This window comes from Lactuca virosa, chromosome 6 (assembly GCF_052849685.1).
Source record: "Lactuca virosa cultivar CGN04683 chromosome 6, Lactuca_virosa_CGN04683_v6, whole genome shotgun sequence".
NCBI lineage: Eukaryota > Viridiplantae > Streptophyta > Magnoliopsida > Asterales > Asteraceae > Lactuca > Lactuca virosa.
Genome location: NC_136431.1, coordinates 133,713,337 through 133,734,794, shown reverse-complemented (window position 1 = coordinate 133,734,794; position 21,458 = coordinate 133,713,337). Strand labels below are relative to the sequence as shown.

Below are 21,458 nucleotides of genomic sequence, written 5' to 3'. Positions count from 1 at the left end.
CATAAAAAGAGCTCTTATGATGCATGGGACCTTTCTTGGGTGCAAAAGCAACCCAAATCTGCCTTGTGGCTCTTCCCAAGTGCTAGGTCCGAAGTCTTGACCCCCAACCATGTTTGCAATCATGGTTGGTTACCAAAATGGTTTATAAAAGCCCTAAATCTTCCCAAAAAGGGATCTATCAAATGAAAGAGCAAGATACAGACTTTATACCTTTCAAAGACTGCAAATGATGAACCAAACTCGAATCCTTTAGTCTCCTCTTGATCCTTCTATGCTCTTCCTTCTTCCTTGTGAACAAAACCACCAAAAATCACTCAAAAGCTTTAAATCTTGCACCAAAACACTTAGGGTTTGCTATAGAGGGTTTCTGGGAGCATAAAGGGGCGATGGAGGCTGTATAAGGTTGTTTAAATAGGGTGCAAACCCTCAGATTAGGGTTTTGTCCATACAGAGCCTACTCGTCGAGTCCGGGACCCGACTCGACGAGTCCATCACTTAAATCCCGCGTCTCATTCCACTTCTACTCGCCGAGTTGGTCCTTCAACTCGCCGAGTCCAAGGTCAAAAATGCAAAATACTTAAATAAAATACATACCAGGAACCAGGTGCTACAATATATATATATATATATATATAAGTTTTGAAATACTACAAATGTAGTAACCTTTCATGACATGTGATTTATGACACACATAAAATCGTAACATTTTGTCGTATGTAGTATATATTATTTTGACTAGTTGTTTCATTTTAAACAACCATAAAATGTGTATATAACAAGTTTATCTACTAGTTTCTTTATATCATAGTATTATTTAACAAATAGTTTTCATAAACAAGATGTGTTTTGTTTTGCATAAACGAGATAAGTGAGCACATGTATCCTCCCCCCCCCCCCCCCCCGGAAATATATAAAAGAATTAAAAATGGGTTGTAAACACTCACCCTTGATGCGTGATTTTTGGTCTAGACTCGAGGATGCGATTGTTTTTAAGAAGCACCTTGAGGAAGCATGAACTAGCAATCAACTTAAACTCGGGCTTGGACTCGAAATAACCCACAAAATGAGAAAGAAAAATGGGGTTGATCACCTTTGGAAAGAAAAGAAAAAGACCCACGAAGACAACCTACGTGGTTGTCGATGGTCGATGGTGGCAGGAGTTGCTCTGGCAGCCTCTTCGATGCTTCTTCTTTTGTTTCGGTAGCGAACAACGAGATGGAAAAAGGGGCAGATTGTGGGGGTGATCGGAGGGGGTTTGGGTGGTGGATGGTCGACAAAACAATAGGCAAAGGTGGAGGGTTGTGGTGGTTCTCGGTGGTCAATGACCACCTCTGGGAGGTTTTTAAACCAAGAAAGTGAGAGAGAAATGGAGAGGGAAAGACTGAGAGATCAAGGCTGATTTTTGGTGATGAAATGGGGAAACATGAGGTTCCTTTTATAGCCCACATGCAAGAACATGCAAGCCTTTCATCTTTATTTAGTTAATCACCCAAAATGGCCATGCTTGTACCTTGGTGTAAGAGTGCACTCAACAATGTAAGGTGGTAATGAGGGGGGGGGGGGAAGGAAAAAGAAAGGGAAAACATGGCTGATTTTTCTCCATTCATGCAAGGTGACAGATGTTGGGTGATGTCATATTTCCCCTAAAGTCCTTAAAACCTTTCTAGATTTGTGTGCCCAAATCCAAACGTGTAATATTGTGGTGAATATTAGAGTCAAGTGCACTGATTCCAGAAACCCGAACGAATTAATTTTTCGAGTTGTAGAACTCCATGATAGCGCATTTAATTGACCTGTTTCGTCCGATTTTTTGACTTTTACAAATATTTTAGCTAAAATATCCCAAGTATGAAATTAAATAATAGACCATAGTCTAAGTCCAAAAACATTTTCGGAATTTTCATCTGAGGTGTGAAAGTGCCTCATCGGATCGTAACGATTTATGCAGTTTAAAGAAAATCAGTATTATATTGGTTTGGTTTCTTATAACAGTCGTATCTTTTGCATACAAACTCCGTTTTGCACGTTCTTTATATTTCCGGACTCAGGTGAACATGTACTACGAGATTAGAGTGTTTGTTTCACTCACAACTGCTTAATACGAAATTTTAGTTTTTTAGATGTATTAACTAGTGTTACAGTTTTTCCCTTATGATTCGTTTGAGTTTTTTCACAATTGGAAGTAAGATACCATCTCATATCTCATTTTAGATGTAATGACACTATTTATTTCAAAATATGAATTAAATCTCAATAGGTCAGGTTACAAAGAGTTCGTTGTTGACTATCTACAGTTTTAGAGCTAAATTCTGAGATGTCACAAATAACATTCAATTAATATCAAACAATTTTTATTTCTCATTACTATTAGTAAATCTAGTGTAATATCCCCAATCGTATTTTTTTTCTATAAATATTTTCAAATATGTAAGCTCCTTTCAGAATTTAAATATCTCGGAGCTCTAATCAACAATACATATTTGATATTTCCCCGACACACCATCTATTCCATCAGCTATCTTATGTTTTTCAACATCCTCTAACCTAAAGTAGTCAGATCTGGTTAATCAACTCTCCACACAATTACATATTATGAATTTAATCGACAATACATATGAATTTAATGTTGGAAGATTCATGGTCAATAATTAGCTAGGAGATGTGCTTATAGATAGTAAGGCCTTCCGGTATGGAAGGGAAAACCACGCGTAGGAGCTGAGTTGGCATGCCAACCTACGTGTCAACACCGCCCCAGGTGTGAATAGGTGGCTTATGGCGTAGTACCCTCCACGGACGAAGACAGCCAATCAAAAGAGGGGAGAGAAGGTAACAGCCGTATATTTGACCGTTCAATCAATTTTTTTTAATTTATTGAACTTTTAAATTTAAATAAAATCTCTTCACATCTTTTACCTATATATACTACACATTTTACCTATATTTTACACTTCTAAAACACAAACTTTCTTCTACTTTCTTTATCTCTTCTTCAAAAATGGACACAAACCAAAATACCACACCCACTGCAAACACCCCAACCACCCCAAACACTCCAAATGATTATCAAACTTACTTGCAATTGTTAAACTCTCCAATCCAATAACAACCTTTATTCACTAACCTTGCATACAACCCACAATTCTACCAACAATAACGACCGCAACAACAATTCATTCAACCCCAATTCACTCAACCCCAATTCCAAGGTTTTCAACAACAGCCTTCTCAACAATTTCAACCATAACAATTTCAAACACAATCATCTCAAGTCCCATTATCTCAATCCCAAACTATAAACCTCGACAATGACAACGAACGGCTCCAAGAAACACCACAACCATCTCGAAGAAGGCAACCAAAAGGAAAAGGAAAAAAAGCAGTGGCTTGGAACGAATAAGAGGAGGAAGCTTTAGCGAAAGCTTGGATTTTCATATCGCGTGACTCGAGAAGAGGCAACACACAATCCGGAGAAATTTTTTGGAATCGTGTTTTGGATCAATTTCACGCGCTACTAGGAAGGAAAACGGATCGGTTGTATGACGCGGTCAACGAAAAATGGTGTGATCTACGAGCGGCTTGCACAAAGTTTAATGGCATATTTGAGAATCTAAAAAATATGCAGAAAAGTGGTTGCAACGACTTCAACATTTTATCAACCGCATGCTACCAATTCAAAGTTACCAACAATGGTAAACCATTCGGTCACCAAAAAGCGTGGGAAGTTTGTCGTAAGGGTCCAAAATGGGTCCTTAATCCGGAGACGTCGCATTCGGACTCGACCACCAGCTCCAACAAAAGACCAAGAACTTTCGATTCGGACGCGGGTTTTGGCCTAGACCTCAATGATGAATTCGATGGTGCCGAGGTAGAGGGTCCACCGGAAGTCCAACTTTGTCGACCACCGGGAAGGGACAAAGCAAAACAGGCGACGTCTTCAAGCGGAAAAGCAACCGCAACTAGCGACGACAGACTTGTGGAATCCATAGATAGAACTCTAACTTTTTTAGAAAAAAATACCAATCAACTGAGGAAGTTCGACGCCGAAAAATCGGTAAGGCTCTTACCGATCTTCAAATCATAAACACAAAGCTCCAACCGAATCTCAACTCAGAAAATCTAACGACATTTCTGAAAATCCAACAAGTCCGCGTAAAATATTGAAATTAGGTTCTAATATTTATGCTTTAGTTGGTATGTTTTATTAAGTAATTTAGGATTTTTTTTTTTTTTTTTTTTTTAAGTATTTTAAGATTTAAATTTGTGTGTTTTAAAGTAATGTAATGTGTTTTTAATTTAATGTTTTTTAGTTAATGTGTGTTTTTATTTGAATTATGTTTTTAATTTAATCTAATAATATAAAAAAGAATTAAAAAAAGAAAAAGAAAAATATCGTGGAATGGTAAGCATTTCTAAGGGCTAATGGTTGAGGTGTTTGAAAGGATGGATGGCATATGACGGAATATGATCGAATCTGTTAATATACCTAACGAAGAAGCTCCGACAAGGGATAGTAACCTTGTCAAACAACGTCACAAACTGGGTGGGTTTCGTTTTGACGACTCCTATTGTCGGAGCTTACTTTGATGACGTCGTCCCGTTTTGACGAATCCTATTGTCGGAGCTTACTTTGATGACGTCGTCCTTGGCCGTTATTGGACTTTCATTATCTGCAACAATTTATTTGTCGGTAAGTATTTTCATTTTTTAACTTTCACTTATTTTTTATTAGATTGTTAATTATTAGAAATAAAAGTGTGAAAGAGTTGACCATTACTTACCAAACATTGACTACATCCCCAAATATATGAATATAATATCAAATACTTATCTTTTATTTTTGGCTGATCGATGGCAATAAAATAAACCCAAAGAAAGGAATATTCAACTTCAACGTCAATAGTTTTGATGAAATTTATATTTTAGACAACACTCCACAAATGATCTCTGTGCTTTGTCGAAAATTGTCACTTTGATCCAAAAATGTTTGGACTAGCACCAGAGGTCCAAAGTTTTCAATTTGTTACGAATTTGGTCTAATTTGTTTTGAAAATATCTAAAATGACGGATTTGACCTTGTTATTTTCTTTTATTAAATTTGTATTTTCTACATAAAAATTAAACCAAAAAGAAAAGAAATATATAACCTTATTACACTCAAATGTTTTTTATAACACACATAAACATCATATATCTTTCTTCATTATTTGAAAAGCAACTACCACCGGCTGCCGGAGCACCACCGTCGTCCGACTACCAAAACCACCGCCGAAGTCGGAACCCTAGAACTATCCGGCGCCGACTTTGCCGGAGAAAAAAAACTGAGATTTGAACCTTCGGAGACCACCATTCTTCATTCTTTCTGCTACTACGATGACCATCTCTCTTTTTCTCTCCCTTCTACTGTTATGAACCGTCTGTCGGACCATCCAAACCGCCACCGACGACGAAGATCTGAACATTAAACGGTGGATCTACGATCCGTATCTGTGTCATTTGGCTTTCCAATGCCGTCTTCGAATCCTTGACTGTCTCTATTAGCGTCGTCATCGACTCCAGAGCCCTAGGGTCGTTCGTCACGGACTTTAAGTTACCTCCGTCGGTGGCTCGAGTTTATTCCACCTCTATTTGTGGTGAAGCAAGAATAATGATGAAGATGTGAAACGAGACGACGCCACCATCTGTATATAAACTCCAACACATTCGCCGCCTCTACAAACCTTAGCAAACCCTTGCTTCGATCTATATGTCACCACTACCGTCGATCTAACCACCGCTACCGAAATACGATGAACATGATAGACAGATCTAGACCTGTTCGCTCCGGTGATTGGTTCCTTGTTTCCAGAAACCTATGTCGATCTTCGTCTTCGAAAACCAATCCCATATTCTTAAAACCTTCTAGTTGTTGGACCCCTCTGGTTAGCTGTCAAAAAACGTCTCTGGCGACAGAATCCTCTCGTTGCCTGAAAGGTCGGTCACCAAAATAGCCGCCATAATATGACGGTGTTTCCTTTTTTCTGTATGGGAGATAGAAAAATATGGGGTGGGGTGATAATACAAATAGATTTTTCTTTTTTCCTTTTTTAGTTATTGTAATTTAAAAAATAAATAGAAAATGAAAATATAAAAGGTAAAATCGCCATTTTATAAAAATTCAAAATAGATTGAACCAAACTCATAACAAAATGAAAACTTTGAACCTGTGGTGCTAGTCCAAATTTTTTTGGACAAAGTGACAATTTTAAACAAACCATAAGGACCATTTGTACAGTTATGTCTATATTTTATTGTAAAAAAGATATCATTTGACTTGAAACTGATGGTATATCTAAATAAAATAATTAAAAATGTTATATATATATATATATATATATATATATATATATATATATATATATATATATATATATATATATATATATATATATAGGTGGTTTTGAGTGGGGGTTAGGAGTTGAAAACGAATTAAGATGGTGTTGAATAGGAGAAAAAATTCAGGAGTAGAAGTAGAAGAGGACGGCCATGGCGGTGGACGAGGATACACAGAAGATGGAACAGTAGACCTCAGAGGAAACCCAATCCTTCGATCGAAACGTGGTGGCTGGAGGGCTTGTTCCTTTGTCGTTGGTAATCTAAATATTTACTTTTTCCAACCTTTTTGGATCGCCTTTTTATGATTGATAACATTCATTTAATGTCAATTGCAACCGATTTTTATTTTTCTTGTTACTATTAGTAAATCTAGTGTAATAGTATCACGAATGTCTTTTTTTGCTATAAATATTTTCAAATCTTTTACCTCCTTTCAGAAATTTCCCCTGCACACCATCTTCTCCATGAGCTATCTTGTTTTTTTCAACATCATCTAACCTAAGGATCAGTACTCAGTACTCAGATTGGTTAATCAACTTTCCAAAAAATTATATATATTATGAATTTAGTGCTGGAAGATTCATGGATAATAAATAACTAGGAGATGTGATTATAGTTAATAATGAAAAAGTTTTGGGTTGGTTGCAGTGTACGAGGTGTTTGAAAGGATGGCCTATTACGGAATATCATCGAATCTGGTAATATACCTAACGAAGAAGCTCCGACAAGGGACAGTAACCTCGTCAAACAACGTCACAAACTGGGTGGGTACCATTTGGATGACTCCTATTCTCGGAGCTTACTTTGCTGACGCCGTCCTTGGTCGTTACTGGACTTTCATTATATGTGCAGCAATTTATCTGTCGGTAAGTATTTTCATTTTTTAACCATCTCTTATTTTTTATTAAAATATTAATTATTAGAAATAAAAGTGTGAAAGAGTTGACCATTACTTATAGCCGAACATGGACTACATCCCCCGAACATATGAAAATAATATCAAATACGTATCTTTCATTTTTGTCTTTATTGGGTTGATGGATGGCAATAAAATAAACCCAAAGAAAGTCATATTTAAACTTCAACGTCAATAGTTTTGATGATATTTATATTTTATTGTAAAAAAGATATCATTTAACTTGGGACTGGCATATATCTCAATAAAATAACTATAATATATATATATATATATATATATATATATATATATATATATATATATATATATATATATATATATATATATATATATATATGATTTGGTGAAGCAAATTTATAAATCACTATTAAAATTATTGTACCTGCTAATAACTGTGATACCGAAAAACGTAAAATACTAATTTTAACATGTTTTAACAATATCCTAATAAAAAATATATGTATATGAGATTTATTTCCACGGGTCCTATACCTATAATAATTTGTCCTTGCTTTTTGAGCATTATATTAATATACCTTAGGTTATCCGGAATAGACACTAACCCACACGTGAGTTTCTTATGTGAGACACTAAACCATTAGTGAACACCATCCCAGAGGCTGTTAGGTTGGGTGTGGAGTGGGCAGGAGTGGTGCTGAAAACGGACGAAGACATAAAATTTGATTGGGTAACCTTTTTTTACCATTTCTATTTTGAATGTTAGAATAAAAAATAAAATAAAATTCATTTTTTTTCATTGGTTACATAAATAAAGAATAAAGTTTGTGGAGTGGTGACCATTTATAAGACTATCACCATGCACAACCCAATCCAACGTAACTATTCATTAAAAAACCAATTTAACTAATTTATTTTTCCTCCACTTACACAACCCAACCAAATCCAAACTTTCACTCACATTAATAACCAAATGAAAATCATTTTTTTATTAAAAAAATATAACTTATATTTCTTTTTTATTCAAATAAAACTTATTAAAAGTATTATTATTTTTAGAAACTTATAATTTATTTATTTAAGATATAAAAATATTAAAAAAATAGATATAGAAATATATAACATTCCTCAAACATACTTAATAAAAAGGATAAATTAAATTACAAATATAACATGAAATATAAAATTACATATTTAAAAGGTACAAAATACATAATATTTGTAACGAAGGATACATGACAGAAAATATAAAAGAGAAAGAGATAAAAAAAATAAAGATTGAAATTGGATAAGAAAATATATCGATATTAGGGAATAAAAATTATAATATTTGATAATTTCTTATATTTTTTATGATACATATACCTGGAAGAAAAGAAATATAATATAATTAGAAATAATTTTCTTTGTTTTTTAATGTTAGATTTTAGTAAACACTCATATATATTTTTGTTTATCCAACATTGCAAAAAGAAGAAATTAATAAAGAAATGTCAAACAGTGGTTGATATAAAGACATATTCGGTGGATTCTTGAAAGCGTTTTGGTTTTTTTAATGTTTTTAGACCAACCCAACAAATATGTATTTATCAATGGACATAGTCTAAGGCCTAGGGGTTTGGTATTGAAGAGATAATGAAGATTGTACATAGGTGACAACACTTTTTTAATTTGTTTTTGTTGATGATGACCACTCCTTTAACCTTACAATTTAAGATTCATTTATTTCCACGGGTCCATACTTATTATAACTCGTCTTTGCTTTTTTAGCATTAAATTAATATATCTTATAATTTAGATTCATTTATTCAATATCTACAAGACTGCAAGTGTGTGTGGGGGCTCAATAATGATATTATTAAATGTACCATACCTGTATTAATATGTGCAAGTGGAGGTTTACAAAATCGGGTTTTAAATCTTTTTGGATTGGTTTTTAAATGGTCTTCTTCTTAGAATAAACTCAAAATGTGGTGTTTTTTTTGAAACGGCGGAATTTTATTATTAAAACCGCTGTCAATCAAGCACAAGACAGAGCAAAAGAAATAAAATAACAATTACAAGATATAAAACGGGGAGCAAATCCAATTTGCCCAATTACAGCCACCAAAATGACCCGTATATTTAACCCAATTGAAAGTCGTTGTGATGACGTTGTCCACCATTTTCGAAGAGGAGACTCTCAGCTTGTTAAAGATCAAATCGTTCCTAGCTTTCCAAACGCACCATAAGAAGCCATAGAATATGACAAGTAACAGTTGACGCTTCTTTGGGCAATGCCCCCAAGCCGCTGCAAAGCCCATAAACTCACTAACCGTTTCAAAATTTTGAATGGGGATGTTACACTAGTTGAAAATCCACTTCAAACCTTCTTTAGCAAAAGGGCAACCCAGAAGAATATGGTCTGTATCATCCAACCCAGTCAAACAAAACTGACAATTCGAAGAGGACATCGAAACTCCTCGGCGAGACAGCGCCACAGCCGAAGGAATCCGATCCAAACATGCACGCCAAATGAAACCTAAATAGTTGGATTAGTGAGCTTAAAGTCAATAAGGTTTCTTAAGTGACTGACATAAAATTTTCCATCGATACATAATTTGCAGCTCCACTTATCACTGCCATGGACTAACTCCACATGTGAAAGAGCACCAGAAAGAGCGTTTAATTCCATAATCTCCAACTGATTACTAGAAACATTTTTATCCAATTCCAAGAGAAGATTCGATTGGACCGAATCCTATCTGAAATGAAACATGATTTTTTCCTGTCAAGATTGAAAATGTTTGGGAAGCACTCGGCAAAAGCTCCATCAGCAGACCAATCTTCCAACCAAAAAAGCGTATTTTCCCCGGACCTGACTTGGATCTTAAAGACATCAGAAGAAAAAACCCTCATATCCTATAAATAATAAAAATGTTCTAACGATGTTGTACCAGGTACCAGAGAGCATTTGATTCAGATCTTAGTCTTCATAACCATTTAGTAAGTAATAACAGGTTGAGAGAAAAAATGGAACCCACTCCGAAACCCCCTCTTTCTTTTGAACTTAGGACCGTTTCCAAGCCACTCATGGCGGAATTGTCTTATGTTTTATCTATACTTCGTATTTTATATCATTCTCTTTTAAAATACCCTATCTAAATTATTAAAATTGTATTAGTTTATCAAATTACACATTATAAAAAATACAAAAAAAAAACAAATTATACAATTAAATAGATATCATTGGTAGGTTCGAAATGCGACAAATATCGAATATTATTGATATTGTTTTTCTTTCTAATTTTATAAAAATAATTAAAATTTGAAAATGTTGTTCTTGATTTAAAAGAGACCTTCAACGATAGAATCCCAATTTAGCTAGGTCTTCTTTAGAAATTTACAAATGATATTTTATAAAGGTAACGACGTATTCAACATACTTTTATAAAATGTTGCGACCTTTATCTTTTTAACTATGCAATCTTATATACATCTCCAGTTAAAATACTTTGACTTTTTATATCAGACAAATTTATTTACAGTTACAATATTACTTTGACGTTTTTTCAATTATTAGGTCCAAATCCGTTTTCCAATGTCTAGAATGGGATCCAGTTAAATCTGGTTTGATTAAACCAAATCACTAACTACTTCTTCAAAAACTGGTTTTATTCAAATCGGGGCAGGATCGGATTTTAATATACAAATCAATAAGCATTTTTGCTGTGCACATGTATCTACAAGTCTTAAGCCCAATATATGAAATCGAAAACAATAGAAACAGGATTGAACTACAAGATATTTCGATTCTAACATGTTATAAATATTCTAGAAATAAAGATTATAATAATGGTCCATTTCATTTCATGGCATACTCTCAATATATACAAAATGTATGTCCCAAATAGTTTTCTTTCAAATCTTATTAAGGTTATATGGAAAACAAAAAAATCTTAAAAATCATAAAAACAGATATAAAAAAAATACTTAGATATCACAAATCTTTTTTTTTTGTTTATATTCTTAAAAATCGCAGGTTTTATTATAAATTCGCTGGAAAAAAAAAATTAAAAAATCGATTTTTTTTTCAAAATTTTTTTTAACGAATTTATAATAAAACCTGCGATTTTTAAGAATATAAACTCAAAAAAAAGATTTGTGATCTCTAAGTATTTTTTTCATGTATTTTTATGATTTTTAGGGTTTTTTGTTTTCCATATATATATATATATATATATATATATATATATATATATATATATATATATATATATATAATATTTATTTTTATGCTTTTTAAGTATATACATATCTTTATAGAAGTGTAAATATGTATTCTTATATATATATATATATATATATATATATATATATATATATATATATATATATATATATATATTTTATGTTTTTTAGAAGTACAAATATTTATTTTTATGTTTTTTAAGTATATACATATCTTTTTAGAAGTGTAAATATGTATTCTTATATTTTTTTTATAATATAAATATATTTGTAGAAATATAGATACACATTAATATTTCTAAAAATATAAAAGTATGTAGTTATACTTCTAAAAACTACATCTATAAAATATATATTTATAATTCTAAAAACATTTTTTAGGTTTTAAATGGTATAACCACACAAAAACACCCATATATATATATATATATATATATATATATATATATATATATATATATATATATAAATACGATATTTCTGCATGAATACATATAATATGGAAAAAAAAATACTTAAGGTAAAAACGTAAACATTTATAAACTTAAAGGTCAAAAAAAACCTTTAAAATTAGGAGTTTTGTTTATAAAGTTAATGTAATGATAACTTGGAAAACCTGTTGTAATCGGTAAGAGGTTAAAACCGAACATTGTTTAGAAAATATGAGGGCAAAAACAGACACAAAATCCAACTTTAAACAAAACCGACAAAAACCTGAATACTTAAGGGTTTTTTTTGTCATAAACATATATATATATATATATATATATATATATATATATATATATATATCACTATTAGAAATTGAGATATCAGCAGACAATTTCGTCGCTACAGGCTATTTACGACGGATTAATTGCCTGTCGAAAAAAAAAACCATTGTCATTAATTGTTAGCGACAGATTTTGCGACGGATTAGTGGTGCCACAAATTACTCTGGGAACCTCTAGATTTTGTCGTTCTGTCGTTGAATATTAATAAATAAACCATGTTTCTCTTTTAACAACACTCTGTAGGTGTCGAATATGTTATTCCATAATATGAATTCACAAATGTATGTCGAACTTTATACGCAAAAATTCAAAACTTTAACATTCAACTACCATAATAAATATTAATATTTGATTAGTTAAATAAAAAATCTTCAAAGTATTGAAACCAAATTACAAAATCAAAAGGATCGAAGCAAAGCATATGAGTAATCTTGGCTATTTCTTGTTTTTTGTCTCAAAATTTTCAAGTTTTTCCTTAAGCTCTTCATTCATCTCATCATGATTACAATCAACAATAACCTACAAAGAAACAATAGAAAAATTAAACCTAATTAAACATCAAACCATATCATCCACTTAATAGCAACATACTTCCAGATTGAAAAAAAAAAACTATAAAAATTTAAAAACAACAATAACCAAGTTACACCTACTTAAACCTCAAGCCATATCATTCAATTAATAACAACATACTTTCAACTTGTATAAAAGACTTGCAATGATTAACATCAAAGTATTTTCTACTTGAAAAAAATAGCAACAAGTAATTAACTAATAGGACATACTTTTAACTTGAAAATAATTTGATCATATAATGAAGTAAAATATTCCCTCATCAGATGTATTGAGAATTCTAGAACACCTAACACAAAGTCCCTTGTGATATCTTTTTCTAAGTCTTGAAAAGATACACTAAATGTCAAATATTTTTATTAAAAAAATGTTGTTGCCTTTTTTTTCCTAATTTTCCAGATTTACAAATTTGACCTGTCATACACAACATATAAACCCAAATCTTCTGATGGTTAATGAAAGATCTAATATTTTCAAGAAGAGATCGTCTTCTCTTTCCTTATGATTTTGGGGGAAAATACAAAGAGGTAGGAGGCGGGACAATTTCGTGAATTAGAGATAAAACCTAGCAAATATTTAGGTGCGGGGGAGAAGCGGGTTAAATGAAAATTTAGATTTCAATTTCAATTTGGGAGACAGTTTATTGAGAGGGAATCGAAAAGGCAAGCGGGAAATTATTATAGTGACTGATCTAGAGCTTATTTTCAAGAAAAGATTAGTGAGTAATTATTTTCGTCTCAAATCACTAGTTAATCCCTCGTTGAACCATTGGTAATACCTCCCTAAAAGTTTCATTTCATTATTTATCGCTAAATATACTTTCCGTCGTTGATCCATCGGAAATCTATCGCTGATTTAGCTAGCGATTTAGTATGTCGTTGATTCCGTCGCCAAAAGTCCATATTCCAATATATATATATATATATATATATATATATATATATATATATATATATATATATATATATATATATATATATATATATAGGGTTAGGTTCATATGAGACAACTTAATTTTGTGAGATCATAAAGCGCAATCCTAGCCACTCATTTTGTAGATTAAAAAAACATTTTTAAAATGTAAAATAATTGAAAATTTTCAAAAAAAAAAAATTAAAATATTATTTTCGTCATTTATATTTAAAAAAAATAAAAATAAATAAAAATAAAATTAAAAAATATAAACAATTACCACTTTTTTTACATATTGTAGTAGAATATTAGAATATTTTACATATCTGACAATTCTAGTAGAATAATAGAATATTCTAACATTCTAAAAATCACATTAGAATATTTACAGTGTAATATTCTATTAGAATATGTCACATATTTTTTCAAAAAAAAAAACGGTAATTTTTAATTATTTATTTATTTATTTTAGGTAAATAAAATGACGAAAATAATAATTAAAAAAAGAATTTTCAGATTTTTCTTTTATTTTGTATTTTAAAATTATTTTTAAATTGAATGGCACGGTCTCACAAAATTAGGATGATCTCAAATGAAGCTGAATATATATATATATATATATATATATATATATATATATATATATATATATATATATATATATATATATATATATATGGCAAAACATCTTTATACCTGTAACAAAAGATTTAAAATATAAATGTCAGCAAAAAAAAATGGTAGAGGCACACTTTTCTAGTAATGTATTATATACTTCACATGCCATTTACTTTAACAAAATTGATGAAATTAGTCTTGATCCGAATTTAAAACACTCATGAAACTCACTTTGGACTTCAACATAACTAGCTATATTCTAACAATTTTAATATGTAAACTTGTATAATGGTTCTAATTTCTAAAAGCTGAATGATTTGATAATGATATTAGAAAATTAAAGTATTTTAGGAATTGCTTTTTAATGATATAACAACAAAGTGTTTTAACAGGGAATGTGCTTACTCACACTATCAGTTTCACTACCCGGACTAAAGCCTCCTAGTTGTGATTCTGGGACCGATTGCAAGAAAGTTTCCACGTTGCAGCTAGCCGTATTCTTTGGGGCCCTTTATACACTCGCTATCGGAACAGGTGGCACCAAGCCTAATATCTCCACCATCGGCGCTGATCAATTCGATGACTTTGACCCAAAAGAGAAGGCCCAAAAACTTTCATTCTTCAATTGGTGGATGTTTAGCATCTTCTTCGGTACCCTCTTTGCTAACACAGTTCTCGTCTACATACAAGACAATGTCGGATGGTCCCTTGGGTATGGCCTCCCTACTCTTGGCCTTTTGATATCGATCTTGATATTCTTGGCTGGAACACCTTTTTACAGGCACAAGGTTCCGACCGGCAGCCCCTTCACTAAGATGGCTAGGGTCATTCTTGTTGCTGTGAAGAAGTGGAAGGTACCTCTCCCCACTGACCCAAAACAACTTTATGAACTTGACCCGACCGAGTATTCTAAGAAAGGAAAATATAGGATCGATTCCACTCCTACACTCAGGTTTGCACATCATCTTGTTTTAGCTAGTTATACTCTTTATGTTTCTAAAAAAAATTTAGTATTCCCTTACATGATTTTATTCAGGTTCTTAAACAAGGCATGCGTTAGAACAGAGGACATCACAATTCCATGGATGCTATGTCCTGTAACCGAGGTTGAAGAAACCAAACAAATACTACGAATGATCCCGATCTTGATAGCAACCATTGTCCCAAGCACAATGATCGCACAGATTAGTACACTTTTTGTTAAGCAAGGAACAACTCTCGAGAGAAAAATCGGAAGCTTTGAAATCCCACCAGCCAGCTTAGCAGGATTTGTGACCCTTTCCATGCTTATATGCGTAGTGCTTTATGACCGCTTCTTTGTCAAAATAATGGCAAAGTGGACCAAGAACCCACGAGGGATCACACTCCTCCAAAGAATGGGAACAGGCATGGTTATTCACATAATCATAATGGTAGTAGCATCTTTAACTGACAGATATAGGCTAAGTGTCGCCAAAGATCATGGTGTAGTGGAGAGTGGGAACCAAGTTCCTTTGTCAATATTCGTCCTGCTACCTCAGTTCGTATTAATGGGAATGGCAGATTCATTTCTTGAGGTGGCCAAGATTGAGTTCTTCTATGATCAAGCACCTGAAAGCATGAAGAGTCTTGGGACATCATATTCCATGACAAGTCTTGGGGTTGGAAGTTTCTTTAGTAGTTTTCTCTTGTCTACGGTTTCTCATCTTACCATGAGGAATGGTCATAAAGGGTGGATCTTGAACAACCTCAATGCCTCTCATCTCGACTATTACTATGCTTTTTTTGCCGTGCTCAACCTCTTGAACTTCATTTTCTTTCTTGTAGTGACCAAGTTTTATGTATACAAGGCTGAGGTATCAGACTCTATGATCATTCTTCAAGAAGAGTTGAAGTCAAACATTGAACATACGGTTGCTAAAAAAGAAGCGGCATCAAGATTCAACTTGACTTGAAGATCTAATTAATCGTGAAAAAAGAAAATATTTATAATGAAATGAAAAAGGATTGATTTTTGTACGTAAAACTGTATACGTACATGTGATGTTGGTGCATTGTTGTAAACATGTATGTGTAGTTGTTTCTCTGTTTTTGATCATGTTGCACCAGTAATTTTTTTTTATAACAATGCGTTTAGAAGATGAAATTATTTACAGAAAATGAATATACATTGTACAATGAATGAAGAATAAAGTTCACTGAAAAACCAAGTCCACCTCCCGAAAAACCAGAATTTACAAGATGTTGATATCCTGCTTCAATTGTATTTTCCCTCCAGAAATAGAATCCCTTGAATTTGAGATTATTAGAATTAGTCGATCCTTGTGCGGTTTATCTATTTCATTTAAAGCATATTTAGGCCCGCTTGGCTAGCTGGAAAGTTCTCTTCAAGAATGAATTTGCAATACGATCTTTTCTATGGCACAAAACACGTAACATAGTGTTAGGGTCACTGCTGCACCACCTTCCGGTGGTGGGAGGCATAGGCAGTGTTTGGCCTGAACTTACTCCAATACCGCTAGCCTCACAGGCCACCACAGTGAAGTCCTCGATCAATTCCTCGGTTGACTTCCCCATTAAGGCTACGACTCCTTCCACAGTCTCAGCCTCCTTTTCCACCACATCCTCCTGGAGTACAAGCCCTTCTCCATAAGTTGTAAATACCTTCTTCAAATGCCTTAAATCATCTTCAATCATCTCATGATCCACCCTGGTGAAACATCGGGTCCCTCCACCAGCTATTAAAACCATAAGGTAGGCTTCGAAAGAAGCCTTCATGACTTCTTTAATTGCCAAAGGTTGAGCTCGTTCTGTGACGATGACACTTAAGAGGGTCAGATTCTGTTTGAGAACTCTAAGAGCTGGGCTGATTCGTGCATTCACTACATGACCTACGTATAGGCTGCCATAAAGAACCGAGTTTGAATCAAGAAATATCAGGCGGTAGGCTGCGACCTCAGACACATGTTGAGTGGCAGCCATAATGGAGGATCGAGCATGCTCAAAGTGGGCCCCGCCGGCAGCATGGCGGCGGCTGCTGCTAGCACGGTTTTTATGTGAAGGAATAATTCTAGAGGAATGGGCAAAACACTTTTCAAGGGAAGTAAGTTGGGAAATAAGGTAGTGTAAGGTGTTGAGACGGATGTAGAGACGTTGTGTTCCACGGCTGGTGGAAGGCCGTGGATGGTTGCCTTCCTCCAACCCCAAATGATACGGACTCATTCCTGCTACTGCACAAGGTGTTGCCTTTTTCCAGAGTTTGGCTAATTTTGATCCTCGGCTACATCTTGTTAGAGGAGGGAGCGCCGGAATATAGTTTTGTTTTGTACCTGAGAACAATCAATAAGCACATATCATTTTTAAAAGTTATACAATATTCTAAATAAAACTGATACCATATGTTTGATGAGATCTTATTATAGCCAATATATTAGATACGTGGGAATCCTAGCTTTTTTCTAACTAATTAAAAAGCCCGTTAACAATAAAAATCAAAAAACAATATATGTGTACCGCATGAGGCAACGAAAGTAGTATAGTCTCGCAAAATTCTCTCAACTCCATCTGCAAAATCTTCAACCATAGTTTCAGATATAGCAATTGGAATCTCAAAGAAGGAAATCAGAAGATCTCTAGCCTGCTTCAGTAGCTCTACGGCTGATTGTGCATAAGGTTCAGTTTTCGACTTTGGATTCCATGTCTTGGTTAAAAAAAAAATTGATTGAGTTAACATAATTATTAAATTACTTAAATAGTGATTTTTAACTTTTTGTTACGTACTTCGGATTCTTTAGCTCGGTGAACAACCTCTCTGATTTTTTTCAGCCTGCTGCCAACGGACTGCTTCAAAAATTTTGCAATGATGGAATCCACTTCATAAGGGACCATCTCTCTTATAACATTCTTGCCACCATCTTCACATTCTACAGAGTCTTCAACAATCATGTTAACCAGCACCTTTTGAAGCTTGTCAGCTCGATGTAAGACTGTGAGCATCTCGTGGCTGATGTCAGAGTTACATGACAAGAACTGCTTCAACAAGACACCGTAGCATGAGTGCAGTGTCAAGGCTCCAACTCCACCTGATATAGGGTTCCATCTCTTCAACACCACGCAATAAGTTTCCTTTTCTTTAAACGCTAATTCCTCTGTTTCATTTGCTAATTGGACAAGTGTTTCACACACTTGTTGTGATGGCGTGTTTCTGCTTATCAAATTTCGGTTCCCTACCATCTGTTACATGTATGATAGATAGATATATACTACCTCATCAAGTCCCAATATTAAATTATTTATGAAATCGTGTGTTAGTTAATTACCTTGGTGAATGCTTTCTTTAAAGATGATCTGGTGTATTGGTCAACATTATTCCCTGCGGAATCTGAAGTTAGATCGCCTTTCAGTTCATATCCATATCCAGGTACATCTTCTTCCAAGATTCTGGTGGCCGAGAAAACCAGAGGAAGAATATGCTCCATCACGCCAATCGTTCCTTTGTTAAAACTTTCATGGTAATCCAGTAATCGGTTCTCGCACCACTTAGTCATTGAAGTCAAGACAGAAGACAACATCTTTACATAGACGGGCTCTCTATCAACTTTCTTGGAGTCGTTTGCCACTTCTGTCAACATGGTCAAGGAGGCACTAAGAAGATCGTTCTCCACGTGTCCTGCCGTAACATATTGCTCGAAAAGTACCCAAGTGAGACACAAGTCATGCATGGGCTTGTTGATTCCGAAAGTACTCCATGTTTTCTTCATAAGCTCAAGGAGATCATCCACCTCGTCAAGGATGCTAGTCTGGTCTTTTGAGTCGAAGATGGAATGAAGGAGGGCAGAATAGAGGTTGACGTTGAATGGGAAACCATCAGCCCAGTGGCAAACGTCAGTTGGGCACCCATCGGCGCTCCTCCATGCCAATGAAACCACGCAATTACACACATTTCTCATGGTCTCAGAGTTTTTTCCGGTATCGATTGGCTTAACATCGCTGCTACGAACCACGTCTCGAAGACACATTGCAAAGGAGTCGGATTTGTCCAGGGGGTTTGAGGGGTGAAGGAGGAGTCCTGCCTCCAGGATCTTTAGTTGACGTTTTTGCCAGATGTGATACTCTTTTGAATCGTTAAATTCAGATGGCTTTAGATGTCGGAGGAGCTCTAATGGAAGAATGATCGTCTCTGCACGTCTTCCCATCTATATATTGTTTTATTCAATTTGTTAGACCTAGTTACGGAATTAATTAAAGAATCATGAATGTCGGATCGATCATTCAAAAATTCGGTGTAATGAATGATCGATGTGAAACATTTAATTACTTGCCTGTCCAACGAGGGTTCTCATTAGTGTCTTTCGCAGCCTGTTATCACTTGCCTCCGGCACGTTCATCTGTTGTCGCATGATCTCTGCGGACGTCAATGGCCTCCTAGACCTCCCTGGTACAGTCGAAAATCCAATGCCGGGGCTCGCATTTCCATGGTGTCCTCCGGGAGACAAGGGATTCGTCCCGCAGGAGTTGCTTCTCCGTGAAGAATGAGATCGTTTTAGCATCTTCAACCCAAGCGCCCTCTTGATTTTACTGGTTACTGCCATCCCCACCCCATGACCCCCTGCTTTTGCCGGAGATCCAGTACCACCAGACGCATTATCCCCTCCATTACTTTCCGACGAGTAAAATTGGATGGCATTACGACCTCCGAAACCTGGCGAAGATCTGCATGACGTGAAGAATATTTCATAAGCAGTCGTACGAATGTCATCATGGTCAAGGCCTTCGAGGGTTCCGAAAGGCCAGCACAGGTCATGATCTAGGCGGGTGGTGGTGGTGTTGGTGTTGTCATATTGTGGCATGGTGGTAATTATTGGTGAAGATGGAAAAGGGGTTGTCAAATTCCGTCCAAGAGATACGTCGTCAGATATCCGGCGGAAAAGACATACGAGAGCAGCAAAACATCCTTTTTAATTTTTATTAATCTTTTAAAATTGGAAAAACAACAAGGATGAGGAGAGAGACAAATAGGTCGTTAAGTTTCTCTGGACATAGATATCCATGTTTTTTCAAAGGCCATCATTTTTCTGTAGACGCCAAGTGCATGGTTCAACTGCCATAATAATTATTGTTGCCTTTGTTATTATATAACAAAGTTATCCCAAAAAAAAAAAAAAAAAAAGACAACGAGACTATCTTGAGATAAGGTCGTCCGGTATACACAAGACGAAAGCCTCCATGGTCTGGCTGGCCATGAACCACGATCGTTCACACCACCCCGGTACCTTGTCGTGGCTCTGGGTCATGGTAGTTCATGTTGCAGAGGACGGAGGAGGACGACCAATCAGGTCTCACTTCTCCTCTCTTCCTTTCTTCTTCTCTCTTGCAGACCACGAGGAAGACAATATTGAGCATCATCCTGACTATGTTAAAGAAGACGATGACGGTGACGTAGAGGTGGAAGTCGACTGTGGTCGTGAAGACCATACTGGATGGTCTTCTATTAGATGCACTGATGGTGCAATACAAGTAAACATATTGATATACGTTTTTTTATGGAATTAATGGTCTCGGTATCGAAGAAATATGAACTTTAGTCGACAATTAAATACGAAAAAAAAATCTGACCAACTAGTTTGCTAAACAAAATAGATACAAAATAATAACGAAAGTAAAATAAAGTACTCAAACAATACCAACAAAAATATATACTAGATCCATTATAGATGTGATCTCTATTTCAATAAATAATAATTTTTTGTGTTAAATGTCACGTTTAGACAAGTGGGTTGGTCTTCCTCTCAACATCATTTTTTTTTGACACATTACCTGTTATGTCGTTCTTCATGCCACTTCATTTTTATTAGAAATACCATCACACCACTTTAAAAAGGAAAACTAAAAAGTAAAAAGCTAATTCACGTTGCTTCCTTTTTTTTTTTTTTCTTAACGTGCATTGAGTTATGTTGCCTTATCAATACCTCTTAACATAAAATTGCATGGGGTCGTGTTTCAAAACCCTTAAATGCATTAAAGGGGTGTCACATAGGATCATCCATTGCATGGATGACCCACGCCAAGCCTTATAAATCATGTTTTGCAATGTGTCATCTTCGTATTTCTTCCTGAGAGATCCC

The 21,458-nt window shown here is 34.5% G+C and overlaps 2 protein-coding genes across 2 annotated transcripts; one reads left to right on the top strand and one right to left on the bottom strand.

Moving 5' to 3' along the window:
• The first annotated feature begins 6,443 nt into the window (after positions 1 to 6,443).
• LOC145119509 (protein NRT1/ PTR FAMILY 5.2-like) lies at positions 6,444 to 16,540 on the top strand. The gene is made up of 4 exons (XM_079055175.1): positions 6,444 to 6,627; positions 7,021 to 7,238; positions 14,748 to 15,307; positions 15,392 to 16,540. Exons 1-4 carry the CDS (start codon positions 6,471 to 6,473, stop codon positions 16,287 to 16,289), a joined length of 1,833 nt encoding a protein of 610 aa, XP_078911301.1. The 5' UTR covers positions 6,444 to 6,470; the 3' UTR covers positions 16,290 to 16,540.
• LOC145119508 (protein unc-13 homolog) lies at positions 16,443 to 20,294 on the bottom strand. The gene is made up of 5 exons (XM_079055174.1): positions 19,656 to 20,294; positions 18,654 to 19,529; positions 18,115 to 18,567; positions 17,848 to 18,034; positions 16,443 to 17,663 (listed from the first exon to the last, which is right to left on the bottom strand). Exons 1-5 carry the CDS (start codon positions 20,181 to 20,183, stop codon positions 16,690 to 16,692), a joined length of 3,018 nt encoding a protein of 1,005 aa, XP_078911300.1. The 5' UTR covers positions 20,184 to 20,294; the 3' UTR covers positions 16,443 to 16,689.
• Positions 20,295 to 21,458: the final 1,164 nt, after the last annotated feature.

Excerpts from the sequence above, each read along its gene's own strand:
- LOC145119508 (XM_079055174.1), bottom strand. The coding sequence starts at position 20,183 with ATGCCACAATATGACAACACCAACACCACCACCACCCGCCTAGATCAT. Across the intron at positions 18,035-18,114 it reads ACCGAGCTAAAGAATCCGAA|ACATGGAATCCAAAGTCGAA; the intron begins GTACGTAACAAA and ends TTTTTAACCAAG. Across the intron at positions 17,664-17,847 it reads TACTTTCGTTGCCTCATGCG|GTACAAAACAAAACTATATT; the intron begins GTACACATATAT and ends GATTGTTCTCAG.
- LOC145119509 (XM_079055175.1), top strand. The coding sequence starts at position 6,471 with ATGGTGTTGAATAGGAGAAAAAATTCAGGAGTAGAAGTAGAAGAGGAC. Across the intron at positions 7,239-14,747 it reads GTGCAGCAATTTATCTGTCG|GGAATGTGCTTACTCACACT; the intron begins GTAAGTATTTTC and ends GTGTTTTAACAG. Across the intron at positions 15,308-15,391 it reads GATTCCACTCCTACACTCAG|GTTCTTAAACAAGGCATGCG; the intron begins GTTTGCACATCA and ends GATTTTATTCAG.